Here is a 17,931-nt window from a genome sequence, read left to right on the forward strand (position 1 = left end):
AAGCTTTGACTCCAAAAATATCCATGAATATTTATTTCCTTCTTGCGACTGTCCCTTGACTGGGATGTTTAACATTTGGCCAATAAAGTTTTAAAATAGAGTAGAATAGAATAGAATAGAATAGAATAGAATAGAATAGAATAGAATAGTATAGAATAGAATAGAATAGAGTAAAATAGAATAGAATAGAATTACTTTATCGATCCCAAACTGGGAAATTGTTGCGTTAACAGCAGAAATCGATGGAGTCGGTAGAAAAATATAAATTAAAAAAAAAAAAGAAATAAAATAAATACATAAAGACTCTAGTTACAATAAGATACAACAGTAAAGATTTTGAGGGGTATATACACCAGCTATAAATTAAATTCTTTCAAGCTTTATTCCTTCTCAGCCTACTTAATGTCTGTAAAAATGCAAACTACAAAAACTCAAAGTCGCGATAAAGTCTTTAAACTTTTTGGAAGTTTTTTAAAAAGTCTTAAAAAAGTATTGAAAACAACCTCAGGATATTAGCGTATACTCTGGTTTTAGAGTTTATATGTTTGTCAAACTGTGAATAATCCCTCATTAAGTTGAGACTTTGAGAACATGACTGATCACAGCTGAATAAAAACATTAAACCATGAAGTGTTGTGGGGCGTGTTATCCCTGTGCGTCATGTTCAGACTGTTTGTTCTTATAAACATTAAAACACACCATGACTGTATCTGTGGAGTCTTTATAGTAACACAGATGTAAAAACAGAAATGTGGGTTGTTAACATGCTCTAACTGATAACCTCATCCCCTCACCTCTGTGCACAGTGTGCTATAAGTGATCATGTGATTCTTAGGTAAGACATGACTCAACATGTCCATTAACCTCATCACATGCTTACAGCTACGTTAGCATCCATGGGACAGTAAAGCCTTTATTCCCTTTTCTCTACTTTTGCTTTTACTTCTGATGAAATATCTCAGAAAAGAAGAAGAAAAAAGTCTTTTTGTGTTGAAAGAAACAAACATTTAATCTGCTCTGTCACGTTTAGCTTCTCAAACACCTGGTGATCGTCGTCTTTACAGCTCCAGAGGAGTTTTCACATGATACAGGATTATCAGTCTCTCCTCAGCCAGCGAGAGCATCGACTACCTGATGCTTTATGACTGATACAGTCAGCTGTTACAGGGTGTCTGCAGGGTCTTAACAAGTGTTAAAAGCTGATAAATCAATTGTGGGGAAATTAAGGCCCTTAATAAAAAGTCTTAGAAAGTCTTAATCGTGATCTTATGAGGTATTAAAATGTATCGGTATTCAAGCTTTGACTCCAAACGTATCCATGAATATTTATTTTCCTCCTTGTGACTGACACAAACTAACCTGTCACCTCAGACACACAGCTCCATATATCCTCCACAGAAACAGTCCATCAGGTTGGAAAATGGTTTCAGGGTCTGAACCTTCAAAAATAACCTCACCTGGTGATTGGACGATCGTTCTGCTCGGATCTGGAAAAAGCTTCAGCATCTCTAAATATTTCTCTCTAGATCATCAGAGTTTCTCGAGCCTCCTGAGAAAATACGTAGTTACGTAGCGCTGTTGTTTGAGATGTTACAACAAGCAAAGTTGTCATTTTGTGAGGCGTGGGCTAAACGTAGCGCTAGCAGCCCAACACATCTGTAGGTTAATGTGACAAACTCAGTTTGTACCGTAGTTTAGTAGCCGTCTGTATGTAACACTGATAGACAACAAATAACACAATCTGAAGCACATCTCCTAAATTTTGACATTGATGAAATAAATTCTTGTTTTTTTTTCTGCAAGTTATCCTTGAATAACTGTTACTCTTTGTGGTAATGGGAATGTGAATTAATCTGACTTTAGTTTTATTTATTCTTTTAAGCTTTATTCCTTCTCAGCTTAGCTAACTTATGTTAAAATGCAAACTACAGATGTCACAGATCGGTTACTGACAACAGCTTAAAGTCGCGATAAGGTCGTAAAACTTTTTGAAAAAAAGTCTTAAATAGGTCATGTATTTAACCTCAGGATTTTAGCGTATATCCTGTGTTAACATAGAGCAGGATGGGATTTTATTTTTGTGAAGAAAAATGAGTTTAACATGTACAATACCAGCAAATAGATCATTGACCAGAGGGGGCGCCACTGAGAGTTTCTCACAGGAGTTCTAAATCATGTTTCCTGCTACACTGCAAACAACTGAAATCTCATCAAGTGTTTTTGTCTCATTTTCAGTAGAAAATGTCTTTTTTTTAACTTAATTAAAAGTTAATTAGCTCTTAGTTAATCAAGCTTTTTCTGTCGCCGCCTCCACTCTCTGAAACGCTTTACCCACCGTCAAAACACTTACCTAAACCCACCTTTTAAAAAAAGCTTTTAATGTTTGATTGTCTTTTAAATTCACTTTATTTTCTGCTCTGCTTCTTTTTATTTACGTTGTATTATTGTGTGTTTTTTTATACGCTGTTTTTATCCATTGTAAAGCGTCTGTGAGTTTCCTGAAAAGCACTTTTATAAATAAATTTTATTATTATTATTATTATTATTATTATTATTATTATTATTATTGTTATTATTATAATTATTATAATTATTATAATTATTATTATTATTATTATCATTATTATTATTATTATTATCATTATTATTATTATTATTATTATTATTATTATTATTATTAATCTGAGCCACGTTCACCTGAGCAGTCCAGGAAAATGTCTGATTTAAAGTTATTTAAAGACAAAATGAGAAAAGAGAAAAGTTATTTATATTAAGACATTATTTGAGTTTCAAGCTAATTTCTCTTTTTCCATTGGCTGATTTTTATTTTTTTTACCTGTTACAGAATTACAGAGCTCATTTTGTCTTTAAATACCTTGAAATCAGACATTTTTCTGCTCTGCTCAGGTGACTGTGGCTCAGATTGAGTCTACAAAGATTTTTTTTACTAATAATGAGAGAAAAACACTTGATAAGATATTATTTTTGCGGTGTAGTCAGAAACATCTGAGGCACTGGGTTTTTCTTCATCATCACAGAGTGAACTGTTGTCAACGTTTGGCTCAGAGTCCACTGAACTACTGAGCACGTGCAGACTTCACGCTGACCCTCTGAGCTTGAGTCAAAGCAGAAAAACTTGTTATTTCATGTTATTTAAAGATAACTGGATAATCTGGAAAGCAGATTATCATCTTCAGGAAAAGTCCTCAGGTCCAGTCCTTCATCTCTGTGAGCTCTGTCAGCCCAGGCCTCAGGCTTCAGCTGCTGTACACACAGCTGCCTGTGCTCAGATGGTTTCATTAAGTCTCTGTTATTGAGTTTCTGCCCACAGAGACGTGGTGTGTCCTCTCAGCTCTTCAGGTGGAGGTGTGGGAGTGTTTGTGAGCTTATCTCTGAGCCTGTGTGATAACATCTCTGTGTGTTTCTCTGTGTTTCTGTGTGTTTCTGTGTGTTTCTCTGTGTTTCTCTGTGCAGAATAATTCATATCTGCAAAGCGAGGACCCCGACCTGCCCGTCTGTGTGGAGCAGACCGTGCTGGTCTGGATCCCCCTGGGCTTCCTCTGGCTCTGTGCTCCATGGCACCTGGTGTCTCTGTGCAGGAGCTCGAAATGGAGCAGGAAACACATGTCCAAGCTCTACCTCTGCAAACAGGTGAGACACATGTCCAAGCTCTACCTCTGCAAACAGGTGAGACACATGTCCAAGCTCTGCCTCTGCAAACAGGTGAGACACATGTCCAAGCTCTACCTCTGCAAACAGGTGAGCCTCACAGAGAGGGCAGTGATACGTCACACCCCAGAGATGAAGAACAGCTCAGAAAAAGGACTGACGACCTCGTTAGTGAGGGCAAAGGCTGCTCGGCTCGGCTCGGCCAGCAGCTGTCTGGTTTATCCCCATCCTGGAGCTGTTTTCACGAGCCAGAAATGATCCTGCTGATTTTAGATAAAATAATCTGTTATAATGAGGAAACCAGCTCTGTTATAACGAGGATCATAAACAGGATCTCGAGATTTCTCCTTCTACCAACACATGATCCTGGAGAGCAGCGACACGGTCTCAGGATGAGAGGAACAATCACAATTTAGTTTGAAAAATAAATTGTATAAAAAAAAAAAAAAATCCTTTTTTTCCCTTTGCTACAAAACAAACCTAACAGAGCAGTCATAGTACAGACTACATTCACGTGTAGTAGGCAGTATGCAGTGCCTACTACATGCTACTTTCATACACAGTATGTAGTAGGCGAATTCAAAAACAGCCTGCAGTTTCCTTGACATCACACATATGTCTGTGCTCCAGTGGTTTCCATGGTGATGATAAATCTCCATTCATTTAAATGGGAGCGAAATACAGGAATCTATTTATTTCCATTGGTCTGAAACTGCAAAAGAATTTAATAAAGCCAAAAATATTGTGATGTAGACCTGAAAAGTCATTTCTGCATCGTCCTTTTTAAGGAGAAATGGTCAATTAACAAGAGTTGTTTACACATAAACATCTACTTTATTGACTACAGATGCTATTTCTGTGAACTTTAACTCTATATTCATCATGAGCAGAGCTTCCATTTTAACCTTATAGAGACTCTGTAACAATACTGAAAAAATCTGCCCCCAAAAAACAGCCGAAACTCGCCCAAAAACCCTAAAAAACACCAAAAGTGGCAGCCATCTTGAATTTGAAGGTTAAATAAGGTCAAATCATTATGTAACCCTGAAATGTGTATTTCCCAACAAAAATCAGGTCTGAAAACATGTATTGTCCATCACTGTAGGTCGAGCCCTTAAAGAGATCATTTCCATGACAGCCATTTTGGATTTTGAAAAAAACACCCCGGGTAAATTTGTTTTTTAGCCCTCCTAGATGACAAATCCATCGAGAAATGGACCTTCCCTCACCGTGGTCACGTTTCGCTCCAAAATGACCCAACAATATTGTTCTCTAAGGTTAGGGACAGACCGATCAGGGACGATATTTGGCGTTTTGGGGCATATTTGTTTTGGCTTTTTATTTAAATCTCACGGCGATATGAACCCATTCAAAACTGTTGTTGTTGGTCTGATGCTTCTCTGCACAGAGTTTCTCCATGTCTACTCTATGGAAGCCCTGGATGGCCATTTAAAATCAGTCATGTTAAACCAAACAGAAAATTAATCTAACTGTATAACATGTCTGTAAAAGCAGCACAAACTCAATTCTGTCCAGTTTTATTACAGTTACATAAAAAACTTTATTTACTTTAGAAAACTTCAGACATTTAGTTTTTTAAGTCTTTATTTAACTTTATCAAACATGCTGCTGAGCCTGGGAGCTGTTTCATAAACAAAGGCTTGAAGGACTTTGAATGAAGTTAAGTGATGTTTTTACTTTGACTTCAAACGAATTTTGGCTTCAAATATCGGCTGTTGCTCTGCTCCTCCCTCAGCTCGTGGTCGCCCTGCTGTTCCTGACGGCCTTGGCGGCCTTAGCCGTCACTCTGGGAGAGGACTTTGGTCCAAACAGGGACTCAGCTTCAGCTCAGAGAAACCCAGGTGTTTTCTACGCTAACCCCGTGCTGTTCGCTGTCACATGGGTGAGTGATGAACGGTGTACGTTGATGCCTGAGGTCAGCAGACACCTGACTCATGTTTCTCTGCTCTCTGGTAGATCCTGGTGCTGCTGTGCCAGGAGGCCGTACGCAGACGTGAAGGAGCCGTGGACTCTGCCACGCTCTTTGTTTTCTGGATGCTCCTGGTGCTCTGCGGCATCTTTCCTTTCCAGACCCTCCTACGAGAGGCGCTCAGGCAGGTACGAGACGTTAGGTCAGGCTGAGTGAAAGGCTTCAAGCTGAGGACTAATCACTTCATTAAAGCCCTTTAACAGTTTGTCCTAACCCTTAATTAACTCTAAATTAATTAATACTCGTCTGTGACAGGGCGCCATCAACGACCTCCCCCGCTTCTGCATTTTCTACATTTCCTTTGGGCTGGAGCTGATTGCCTTTGTTCTCTCTGCTGTGGCTGATATCCCACCTGAGGCCGAGGAGCTCGTCAAAAAGGTACCTGAGCCCGACTGGCTGTGCTTCAGACACGTCAGACACGTCAGACACGTCAGACACGTCAGACACGTCAGACACGCAGAAAAGACCAAATATTCACTCTGACGGTCAAAGAGCAGATTTCACAGCCTCTGGGATCCAGGATTGATGTTTTTAGGGAAACTTCAAACTCTACCAGTTACTGCACAGGAGAGAAAATTTAAAGAAGTTATTTCTGTTAATTATTATCATCTTTTAATTTATCCTTTGTTTGTTTTTACATATTACAGAGGAGTGGTACCCTGTGTTCCAGGTTAGGATGGGGTCAGGGGATTAACATCATGTTTTACTTTTAGTACAGTTTTGTTTTATGTAATAAAAAATAAATAAATAGATAAATAAATAAATAAATAAATAAATAAATAAATAAATAGATAAATAAATAAATAATAACTAAAAATGAAAGCTTAAGAACCTGCTTATCATTAATGAATGCTTAAAATATAAATAGAAAAAATCTGAATACATGAAGATAAAAAAACTATATAAAAAAAAATAATTGTATAAAAGATATAAAAAAAGAAAGCTTTAATACCTGCTTATTATAATTTGATGCTTAAAAATGTAAAAAAAAAACTAATAATAAAAGAAATTAATAAATAGATTAATAAATAAATAAAAATCTGAAAGCTTTGATACCTGCCTATCATTAATGAATGCATAAAAATGCAAGTTAAAAAATCTAAATACATAAGGAAATTATAAATAAATAAATTAATTACTTAGAAAAAAATAAAAATAAAAATCTGAAAGCTTTGATACCTGCCTATCATTGATGAATGCATAAAAATGTAAATAAAAAAAATCGTGAAACATAAAGAAATTATGAATAAATTAAGTTAAAAATAACAAAAATCTGAAAGCTTTGATAACTGCCTATTTTCATCAATGCATAGAAATGTAAATTGAAAGAAAATCTTAATCTATAAAGAAATTATAGACAAATAAATTAGTAAATAAAATAATAATAATAATTATAATAAAAAACCTAAAAGCTTTAGTAATTGCTTGTCATTAATCAATGCATAAAAATGTAAATTAAAAAAAATCTGAATACATAAAGAAATAATGAATATATGAAAAAATTAGTAATTAAATAAAAAATATTAAAAATACTGAAAGCTTTAATACCTGCCTATTATTAATGAAGGCATAAAAATGTATATTAAAAAAAAATATGAATGCATAGAAAAATTATGAATAAATAAATAAATAAATAAATAGAAAATAAAAATCTGAAAGCTTTGATACCTTCTTATTATTTATGAATGCATAAAAATGTAAATTAAAAGTATTTATAAATAAAGAATTATAAATACATGTATTAACACATGAATTAATAAATAAATGAAAAAATAAATAAATGAATAATTCATAAATAAATAAATTACTGTACCTAAACATGCAGTTTCTTTGATGTGTTTTTTTGTGAGGAAAAACTGTTTTCATGTTTTTGTTCTGATGATCCCATTCTTTGATAAACCCTCTTCATCCACAGAACCCTGAGGCGGGGGCCCCGTTTCTGAGCCGAATCACTTTCAACTGGTTCAACAGGTAAACTACAAACTGTTTTTATATAAAAACAATCAAACTCTCAGACACACGAGAACTTTACGGTTTGGTCTCTGTTTTTCTTCATCAGCATGGTCGTTAAGGGCTACAAGAGGCCTCTGGTCCAGGAGGACATGTGGGAGCTCAGTGAGAAGGACAGCACCTCCCACCTCCACCAGCGCTTCCAGCACTTCATGCAGTCGGAGCTGGGCGCAGCTCGGGTCAGATACCAGCACAGGCTACAGAAGAAACAGACCAAGAGCAGAGGCCGCGCTCCAGAGGAGAGCTTTCAGAACGGGCTGGGGAAAGGAGTCAGCCAGGACGTCCTCATGATGGTAAGAGTGTGCTCCAGCATCCAGACCAGGGCCTACAGCAGCTCCCGAGTCCCTACACTGTGACGGAGGATCAGAAAGACTGTGAGCTCTGCTCTCTGTTTGTCTGTTTGCTACAGGAGGAAAAGGGGACGAGCAAAGACGAGAAAAAGAAGAAAAAGGGCAAAAAGGAGAAAAAGGAGGAGGAAGCTGACTATCCCAGCTCATGGCTCATCACCACCATCTACAAGTCCTTCAGAGGGATCCTGCTGGAGTCCGCTTTCTTCAAGCTGCTGCAGGACGTGCTGGCCTTCGCCAGTCCACAGCTCCTCAAGTGAGTCAGGGTCAAACCTGAGACCTCCTCTGAGGCTCGGGGTTAAAATGAGCTGCTGAGTGTGGGGTGGTGGGTTTGAATCAGTCACTATCAGATAAAAACAAACTGGATCCTCTGAATCCCTCAGTCTAACCCTCAGAGACCCAGTTCTTGTTTTTCCTGCTGGTTCCTGCTCTGCTCCGTCAGCGTTCACAACAATCATTGACTCAGAGTCAATAAACTCAAAGCTGAGGTTTGTTATAGTTTAAACTTATGATGTCGGCCCTCACACGCCACCTGATGACTGGTGACATCATCTCAGGCCGTTTCCAGCTCCACCTGGATCCACTGACCTTCACTGGGGTTGGTAAACAGGCCGTAAACGGAGAGGAGCTCCTCTTTACTGTTATACAGCTCTGAGAGAATGGACGTTATCTTTAGCTCAGCTTTAACATGAATACACAACAGGAGGGAGGGAGGAAGGAGGTGACAGGGAGGAGGCAGGATGTACAGGGAGGAGGCAGGACACACAGGGAGGAGGCAGGACGCACAGGGAGGAGGCAGGACACACAGGGAGGAGGCAGGACGCACAGGGAGGAGGCAGGACACACAGGGAGGAGGCAGGACACACAGAGAGGAGGCAGGACTCACAGGGAGAAGGCAGGACACACAGGGAGGAGGCAGGACGCACAGGGAGGAGGCAGGACACACAGGGAGGAGGCAGGACGCACAGGGAGGAGGCAGGACACACAGGGAGGGGGGATGGATGATGGATGGATGGATTGATTAATGGACCAATGGATGGATGGATGGATGGATGATGGATGATGGATGATGGATGGATGGATTAATGGATGGATGGATGGACTGACAAACAGATGGTTTGATGATAGATGTATGGACCTGGTCTGGAGTCTGATAACTGGATCAGTGTTGTCCCCCCAGGTTGATGGTGTCCTTCACTCAGGATAAGAGCAGGTACACCTGGGAGGGGTACCTGTACGCCGTGCTGCTCCTGGTGGTGGCTCTCCTCCAGTCTCTGTTCCTGCAGCAGTACTTCCAGCGCTGCTTTGTCCTGGGGATGAAGGTCCGCACCGCCATCATGGCCGCCGTGTACAAAAAGGTAACAGCTGAACATCAGGGGGACGTTTAGACGGTTTATCTCAGGCAGGACCAAAAACTCAGGACCAAAAACTCAGGACCAAAAACTCAGGACCATTCCTCACAGAGTGTGATTTATTGAGCTGTAAGGTTTTTTAAGAAGTGACAGCTGCCTGTGATGTTGTATGATCTGAGAGTCAGGCTGATGGATGAGCCGTCTGTACGTCTCAGGAAGTCAGACTTTGTTTCATATTTTTCCCCTTTTTGATCACTGGAGGCCACTGTAGCCAGTCTACAGGGTTTTGACCAGGGATGGGTACCAAATCAGGTACTTTATAGCAGTGTTTCTCAACCCTGGTCCGGGGGACCCCCTGCCCTGCATGTTTTTAATGTTCCCGACTCCAGCACACCTGATTGAAATGATCAGCTCGTTATCAAGCTCTGCTCCAGCCTGATAACGAGCTGATCATCTGAATCAGGTGTGCTGGAGTCGGGAACATAAAAAACATGCAGGGCAGGGGGTCCCCAGGACCAGGGTTGAGAAACACTGCTTTATAGGTACCGACTGAATTCTGGGACCATGCTTAGGTACCGTAACGCATCCTGGTGACTGTGAGGGAGTGGAAGAGTAGCAGATTTTCCTACTGGACATGAACACAGCATTACAGGGTAAAGTAAATCTCCTTATTTGGACTGCTCCAGCTATAACTGTTCCCTTTGTTCCTCCTGCTCCTCCTGCTCCTCCTGCTCCTCCTGCTCCTCCTGCTCCTCCTGCTCCTTCTGCTCCTCCTGCTCCTCCTGCTCCTCCTGCTCCTCCGTCCCAGGCTCTGGTGGTCTCTAACGACGCCCGTAAAGAGTCGACAGTGGGTGAGACGGTGAACCTGATGTCGGCGGACGCCCAGCGCTTCAACGACGTGACCAACTTCATCCACCTGCTGTGGTCCTGCCCCCTGCAGATCATCCTGTCCATCGTCTTCCTGTGGCTGGAGCTGGGGCCCTCGGTGCTGGCGGGACTCGCCGTCATGGTGCTGATGGTGCCCATTAACGGCCTGCTGGCTGCAAAGGCCAGAAACCTCCAGGTATAAAAAGGAAAGGTGACATTTATTCACATTCAGCACTCTCCGTGTGACAGTCGGCGGCTCGTCTCTAAAGGTCAGAGTCTGCTGGCTCCGGCTGCTCTTTATTTATAGATATTTATAGACCACTTTCTGGAAACATGGCCGACTGTCCCTGAAACCAAGGTTAAAATAGTTTTGGATTTGTCATTAAAGTTTAGTTTTGGTTAGTTTTAGAGCGGACATTCTAGTTTTTATTTAGTTTAGATTTTTGCAACAAGGCTTAGTTTTAGTTGGTTTTAGTTTTTCATCCCTTATTAACCAGGTGCAGGATTCAAAAAGGTCAGTTTATCTATGAATATTTTGTAATACTGTTTATTTTCCAGTCCAACATAGAGCTCACTGCTCAGTCAATGCTGATACTGAACTGTTGGCTGCTGCCTTAAACACAAAAAGAAAATAATATAAACTAAATATAAAAATATAAATATAAATTATATAAATAAAAATGTTAACATAAATTACATTAAAATAACATAAAATAAAATTATATAAAAATAATGTTAACATAAATTAAATAAAAATAATGTTAACATAAATTATGTAGAAATAATATAAACCTAAATTATGTAAAAATAATATAAACATAAATTATATAAAAATAATACAAACATAAATTTTATAAAATAATACAAACATAAATTATATAAAAATAATACAAACATAAATTATATGAAAATAACATAAACATAAATTATATAAAAACAATATAAACAAAAATTACATAAAAATAATCTAAACATAAATTATATAAAAATAATATAAACATAAATAATATAAAATTATATAAACATTAATTCTAGAAACATAACATAACCATAAATTTTATAAAAATTATATAAACATAAATTATATAAAAATAGTATAAACATAAATGATATAAAACAATATAATATGAGCTTTAATAATGATAAACTTGGACTCTGTAACAATAAAGTCAGACTCAGATTAAATTAAACTGTTACAGATGCTCTGATTCGTTTCTCCTCTACGTTTGGTCTCAGCACAGAGCACAGCCAGTCAGTGCAGGAAACAAGCACGTCCCAGTACGTCTCTATGATGGTGCCGTGCGGCGCTGACAACTGCTGAAAACTGTGGTAAAACTGGTTGGGAAAATGTGTCAGATTAATTTAAATCCTAAAGGCTGTTAATATAGTCAGAAATGATGACGAAGGACATTTAGTCTTTAATTTTGGTTAGTTTCAGTTAGTTTAGTGAACACAAGATTTGTTTTGTTTAACTATTATAACCTTGCCTGAAACTGACAGAGACAGAGACACAGGCTGGATTTGAACACTGTAAAAAACTGAAATCTTATCAAGTGTTTTTGTCTTTTTGTCAGTAGAAAATGTCTTTTTAGACTTTAAAACGTTCGTACTGATCCACTTTGTGTTTTTTCAGATCGAAAACATGAAGTTCAAAGACAAGCGGCTGAAAATCATGAATGAAATCCTGAACGGGATCAAGGTGAGCCCCCTTTTTAACCAGGTCTGGGACCAGAGTTAATGTCCTCCCCAGACTGAGAGTCTGTGCCTCAGTTAGCGGCAGAAACGTTGGCTCAGAGGACTTTCCATTACCCAGCATCCTCCACCTGTGGTGCCAAAGTATAACTCCACATGACTCTGCTCCCCACCCTTTCCTTTTCCTACCTCCCACAATGCCCTCTGCTTCCTCCCCCCCACAGATCCTGAAGCTGTACGCCTGGGAGCCGTCCTTCCAGACGCAGGTGGAGGACATCAGGGGGGAGGAGCTGAAGGTCATGAGGAAGTTTGCCTACCTGACGTCCGTCTCCACCTTCGTCTTCAGCTGTGCCCCGGCTCTGGTGAGTCCTGTGGAGGAGCAAAGCGAGGAGAGTCTGATGAAGCTCTGTGTTCTCACGCTGTCGTCCTGGTTCGCAGGTTTCCCTCGCCACGTTCGCCACGTTCGTAGGTGTGAGCTCAGAGAACGTGTTGACGGCTGAGAAAGCTTTCACCTCCATCTCTCTCTTCAACATCCTGCGCTTCCCCCTGGCCATGCTGCCCATGCTCATCGCCGCCATCGTGCAGGTCAGTGACACACTCTGCACGCAGACACGTCAGAGCAAAGCCTCCTCTGACCTCCTCTCACCTCCTCTCACCTCCTCTCACCTCCTCTCACCTCCTCTCACCTCCTCTGACAGACCTCAGTTTCCAAGAAGCGCCTGGAGAAGTTTCTGGGAGGAGACGATCTTGAGAGCGACGTTGTTCATCATGACCCCAGTTTCAGTACGTTTATATCAACACTCTCACCTTTACCTGTGCCTCTGAGTTCACCTGAGTTCACCTGAGTTCACCTGAGTTCACCTGAGTTCACCTGTGTTCACTTCCTGTTTGCAGGCTCCGCCGTCAGCATCAGGGATGGATCCTTTGCCTGGGAGAGAGACGCTGAGCCTCTGCTGAAAGAGTAGGTTCAGTGTGTGTGTGTGTGTGTGTGTGTGTGTGTGTGTGTGTGTGTGTGTGTGTGTGTGTGTGTGTGTGTGTGTGTGTGTGAGTGTGTGTGAGTGTGTGTGTGTGTGTGTGTGTGTGTGTGTGTAGTAAACTGTGAAGCCCTGACTCTCGTTGTGTTTCCAGCGTGTCCTTGGACATCAAGCCGGGCCGCCTGGTGGCGGTGGTGGGAGCGGTGGGATCAGGGAAGTCCTCTCTGATATCGGCCCTCCTGGGGGAGATGCACAGCACGAAGGGCTTCATCAACATTCAGGTGAAACCTCGTTTCCTTCATCAGACAATGTGTGAGCGCTGAGCCAAGGACAAGTATTGTTCAGAAAACTCTTTAATCAGAGCTTCATTACAGCTGAGCGCTTTCAAGTCAGACGTACGGAAAGAGTTAGAAAAGAAAAGAACAAACTTTTATTTCCATAAACAAAGCCCTGTTCTAGGCCTGTCACCATAACAAATTCTGCTGGACGATAATTTTCCAAAATATTAATGCTGATAAACGATATTATTGTCAATATTATTTTGATTTTTTTTCATTATTTCATTGATGTAATTATGATAAATGGGATAATAAAGTGAGTACACCATATCAAAAGCAAGAAACTTTAATTTCTTAAGATTATTTAACTGTGATTAAAAGGTCAGGATCTTTATAATAAAATACATTAAACAAAAAATATAATAAATTTAACAAACAAGAAAGAGAAAAAAATACAATGAAAATGAAATGGACTCTTTTAGAAAAAATACATGTCAATGAAAATAATTAATACTAATCAGAAACAATAAAACATAGACCCTGTCTCTAAAGAAAAAACTAAACTCCAAAAAAAAACAAAAACAATAATACTATAGCCTAAATCAAAGGGAGTTTATACAGTTCCTGAATTGTTTGTAACATGTCCTTTTTCCCAGTCAATCCGTACTGTCTGTCAAACATTTTTAACATTTCTGGCTTTCAACCGTATTGAAGGGCTGCATTTCTTTAACAATGTATCTGTCTTTGAGCGCCACCATGTGGAGCTTTTATTTCTATTTACTTTGCCGACCAAAAGCCTCAGTAAGAGCGGATTGTCAAAGAACAAGGCTCCGCTGCACCTCCCCTTCTTCTTCGTCGTCGCCACTATTTTCAAACCAATGCCACATATCAGCTCGTTGGTGTTCATGAGCTCACACTGTGTTCATCCTGATAAAAAACTAAATATTCCCACACTGGGACTGTGGCAGGCAGCTTAAGAACCGTATCTTTGGTGCCATCACTCATATTAGTGTGTGTTTCCTCCTTACCCCTCAGGACGCTCGCTTCAGCTCTCTCCGTGTGTACGCGCCAGCAGCCCCGTCTTCACCCCAAAGATCACATTTTTCACAGACAGAGCAGTGGTGTGCCGATCAATCAAAAACATTGATGTATTGATGCCAACATTGGGATCAGTGTTGATCAATACTTGAATAATGAGATTAATACTTAAGTTTCAGTTTCTCTTCTCTACATGTGCTCCTCTCAATCAATCATATGCCCATAGATAGATAGATAGATAGATAGATAGATAGATAGATAGATAGATAGATAGATAGATAGATAGATAGATAGATAGATAGATAGATAGATAGATAGATAGATACAGTACACTCACAGAGACTGGTTCACTCACAGACTGGTTCACTCACAGACTGGTTCACTCACAGACTGGTTCACTCACAGAGACTGGTTCACTCACAGACTGGTTCACTCACAGACTGGTTCACTCACAGACTGGTTCACTCACAGAGACTGGTTCACTCACAGAGACTGGTTCACTCACAGACTGGTTCACTCACAGACTGGTAGAAGAGCAGCAGAGTAAATCAACGTCTGTAGTGAAGCCTAGAGAAACCGAGTGTTGTAATTTATCTGTGAGTCATTGAATCCAATTTCCTCCTTGGTCTCTGCGTCTCTGGAGGAACTGAGAGAATAATCTCTGCAGCTGAGGCTCAGTGACAGACGTTAGAGGCAGAAAATTGATCTGACTGCAGGAGGATGAGACGAGCTCTGAACGAGAGCAGGACTGAAGTGAATTCATGTCTGATCAGACCACTTCTGACGACATCACTGCAGAGTGGATGTTTAATCACCAAATAAATGCTGTTAAAGCTGCTGTTGGAAAAATTAAAGTTGGTGTTTGAGGTCTGACCTAAAGAGGAAGCAGTGGTTTTTCTTTAACAGACAGATGTTTCTCTCCTGGTGGAGTCAAACTGTGTTTCTAACCTTTGTCAGAGAAACAAACGAGCAGGTGAGTCTGAACCAGAGGACCCATAAAGACCTGCTCCTCTCTGCGTCTCTCCTCTCAGGGTTCCCTGGCATTCGTACCGCAGCAGGCCTGGATCCAGAACGCCACCCTGAGGGACAACATCCTGTTTGGCTCCCCCCACGAGGAGAGGAGGTTCCAGGAGGTGATTCAGGCCTGCGCCCTGGCCCCCGACCTGGAGCTGCTGCCGGGAGGGATCCTCACCGAGATCGGAGAGAAGGTACGACCCACGGGTCACTGGGAGGGTGGAAGTCTCAATCTGAAATAATCCTAATCTCTCCTCCTCTCCTCCTCTCCTCCTCTCCTCTCCTCCTCTCTCCTCCTCTCAGGGCATTAACCTGTCGGGGGGTCAGAAGCAGCGTGTCAGTTTGGCGCGGGCGGCGTACAGTCAGGCGGACGTCTACCTGTTGGATGATCCTCTGTCAGCGGTGGACTCTCACGTGGGGAAGCATCTCTTTGACAAACTGATCGGGAACAAAGGGATCCTTAAGGACAAGGTTTGTACTCAGCAGGGGGGGGGGGACCAGATGAGTCACCTCCACTGAACAGCTGATTGTGTTAGTATCACTCCCAGCAGCAGGCAGCGCAGAGGCTGATACAGGTCAGAGCAGAAAATGTGACGAAGAGACAGATTTTCTTTCTGCACATCTGCCTGAGAGCTGAACACTTTAGGCTCCTGACAAATCAGGGACGTTATGATATGAGCATTCATTCATCACAGCCTTCATTAGCATCATTTAACATTAAACAGATATTTATGAGGGACACAAACACACAGGGAGCAGGTGAAGCTCTGGGTCTCCTCAGAAATAGGGGGAAACCCAAAGACTCACATTAAAGATTCATGGACAGCTCCCCCTGGTTTAATAGTGACTCCTGAGACCTTTCATTCACCCATCTCCTTAGAAACGCTTCGATTTAATAACCTCTACTGTCAGAGGAGCATTACCATTTCACGGCAGCGGTGTCTTTGTCTGTGCAGACGCGGATCCTGGTGACTCATGGCGTGAGCTTCCTGCCACATGTGGATGAAATCGTGGTTCTGGTGGACGGGAAGGTCTCTGAGGTTGGATCTTACAGCAGCCTTCGTGCCAGCAAAGGAGCTTTCTCTGAGTTTTTGGACACGTACGCCAAAGAGCAGAGTAATCAGAGCCATTCAGAGCCAGGTAATGACACCTCTCCGCTCCGCAGAGTGGACGGAAATTACACCAAACACAGCGCGCTCGCTTCAACATGTGAGGAGTGTCAGATAAACCACACGCTGGATGGATGCTGAACAGACTTTCTTTAAGAGTTACTAAACTTCCACCTGTGTGTTTACCTGGCCTACATAAAGCTCCCTGTGACGTTCAGATAAAGTTATTTCATTAATGTGGTCTGTGTTTCCTCCTCTGCTCAGATGTTTCCACAGACACTGCAGACGTGGAGCTCATCCCTGAACGAGACGACGCTCAGCCCGACTCTCCTCTGGAGGACACCGTTTCTGCAACGCTGAAGAGGGAAAACAGCATCCGCCGCAGCCAGCGAGGGGGAAGGTACGAGCACACTGCACCTCAGCACAGTAGATATGTTATATACAGGGCTTGAAGACCTCCAGCATAGTGCCGGCAATCCTGCAGGTCGGTCTGGTTGCCCTCTGTTGACCAATGATTTCACTTGATCGAGTTCCAACTGAACCTGTCAGGAAAGAGAGACAATGATTGGTCCGCAAGACTCAAGACACTGAACAATAGGTTTATATGAAATATAAGGATAAAGTGATGAAAACATAACAAGGGTTTCATACCCTGTGTGTGGCTAATACCTTACCCTTATTGACCCGGTACGGACCGGTAGAAAGTTAAGGATGAGGTATATATGAGCTGAACAGGATCTCTGATCCGTGCGGGACACAGGAGCCACCACACATCCACGGGAGTCGTCTGCAGGTTGGAGGTTCTCATGGGATTTCTAAGTATCTCGATACTTCAGGGAAAAATTACTCCGAAAAACAGCAGGTTGAGGTTCTTGCGGGATTTCTAAGTATCTCGATAATTCAGGAAAAAATTAAACTGAAAAACAGGAAAAAAGTAATCTGAAAACTGAAAAAAAAATCCTCATACAAACAGAAATAATTATAACAAAAAAAAAAATCAAAAAAATATAAATCAGAAAAACAAAATTAATTACCACAAAAATTACTCATAAAAACAGAAATAATTAAAACAAAAAACAGACCAATAAAAAAATATTAATCAGAAAAACAAAATTAAATACCACAAAAAATACTCATAAAAACAGAAATAATTATAACAAAAACAAACCAATATAATAATTATAGCAAAAAACAAACCAATAAAAAAATATTTATCAATAAAACAAAATTAATTACCACAAAAAACAAACCCAAGAATAAATTACTCTAAAAAACCTGTTTTTTTTTCTTCAAGTAAATGCAATAAGCTTCCGTAATCAATAATGATAATAATAATAATAAATGCAATGCCCCCCCGCTTTCAGGATTTTTTCCTGCTTCAAGCCCTGTATAAATGTCAGATTTGTGTGATATGAAGCTGTCATCTCTGCTTCGTAACGAGTGAACAAACACGTCATCCTGTTTCTTCTTCCCTCTCCTCTCCTCCAGCGTCAGGCTGAGGAAGAGCAGCTCTCTGAGGAAACCTGAGGAAGCTGCTGACTTGAAAAAAGGCCAGAAGCTGATTGAGAAGGAAGCTATGGAAACAGGACAG

The 17,931-nt window shown here is 40.9% G+C and overlaps 1 protein-coding gene across 1 annotated transcript in view; it reads left to right on the forward strand.

The window, feature by feature from the left end:
• The window catches only part of abcc2 (ATP binding cassette subfamily C member 2), a 30,456-nt gene that overhangs the window by 922 nt on the left and 11,603 nt on the right, over positions 1-17,931 (forward strand). The window contains exons 2-21 of the mRNA XM_074675407.1: positions 3,475-3,651; positions 5,426-5,572; positions 5,647-5,787; positions 5,915-6,037; positions 7,575-7,630; positions 7,719-7,962; positions 8,079-8,272; positions 9,197-9,374; positions 10,177-10,431; positions 11,869-11,934; positions 12,152-12,289; positions 12,366-12,512; positions 12,626-12,710; positions 12,822-12,888; positions 13,056-13,182; positions 15,249-15,425; positions 15,535-15,702; positions 16,188-16,371; positions 16,605-16,740; positions 17,829-17,931. Of these exons, the coding sequence (XP_074531508.1) occupies positions 3,475-3,651; positions 5,426-5,572; positions 5,647-5,787; positions 5,915-6,037; positions 7,575-7,630; positions 7,719-7,962; positions 8,079-8,272; positions 9,197-9,374; positions 10,177-10,431; positions 11,869-11,934; positions 12,152-12,289; positions 12,366-12,512; positions 12,626-12,710; positions 12,822-12,888; positions 13,056-13,182; positions 15,249-15,425; positions 15,535-15,702; positions 16,188-16,371; positions 16,605-16,740; positions 17,829-17,931 (2,913 nt within the window). The remainder of the gene's footprint in view (positions 1-3,474; positions 3,652-5,425; positions 5,573-5,646; positions 5,788-5,914; positions 6,038-7,574; positions 7,631-7,718; positions 7,963-8,078; positions 8,273-9,196; positions 9,375-10,176; positions 10,432-11,868; positions 11,935-12,151; positions 12,290-12,365; positions 12,513-12,625; positions 12,711-12,821; positions 12,889-13,055; positions 13,183-15,248; positions 15,426-15,534; positions 15,703-16,187; positions 16,372-16,604; positions 16,741-17,828) is intronic.

Source organism: Halichoeres trimaculatus, unplaced genomic scaffold, assembly GCF_033239565.1.
Source record: "Halichoeres trimaculatus isolate MK-OKI-2021-1 unplaced genomic scaffold, fHalTri1.1 fHalTri1_scaffold_8, whole genome shotgun sequence".
In the NCBI taxonomy this organism is placed as follows: Eukaryota; Metazoa; Chordata; class Actinopteri; order Labriformes; family Labridae; genus Halichoeres; species Halichoeres trimaculatus.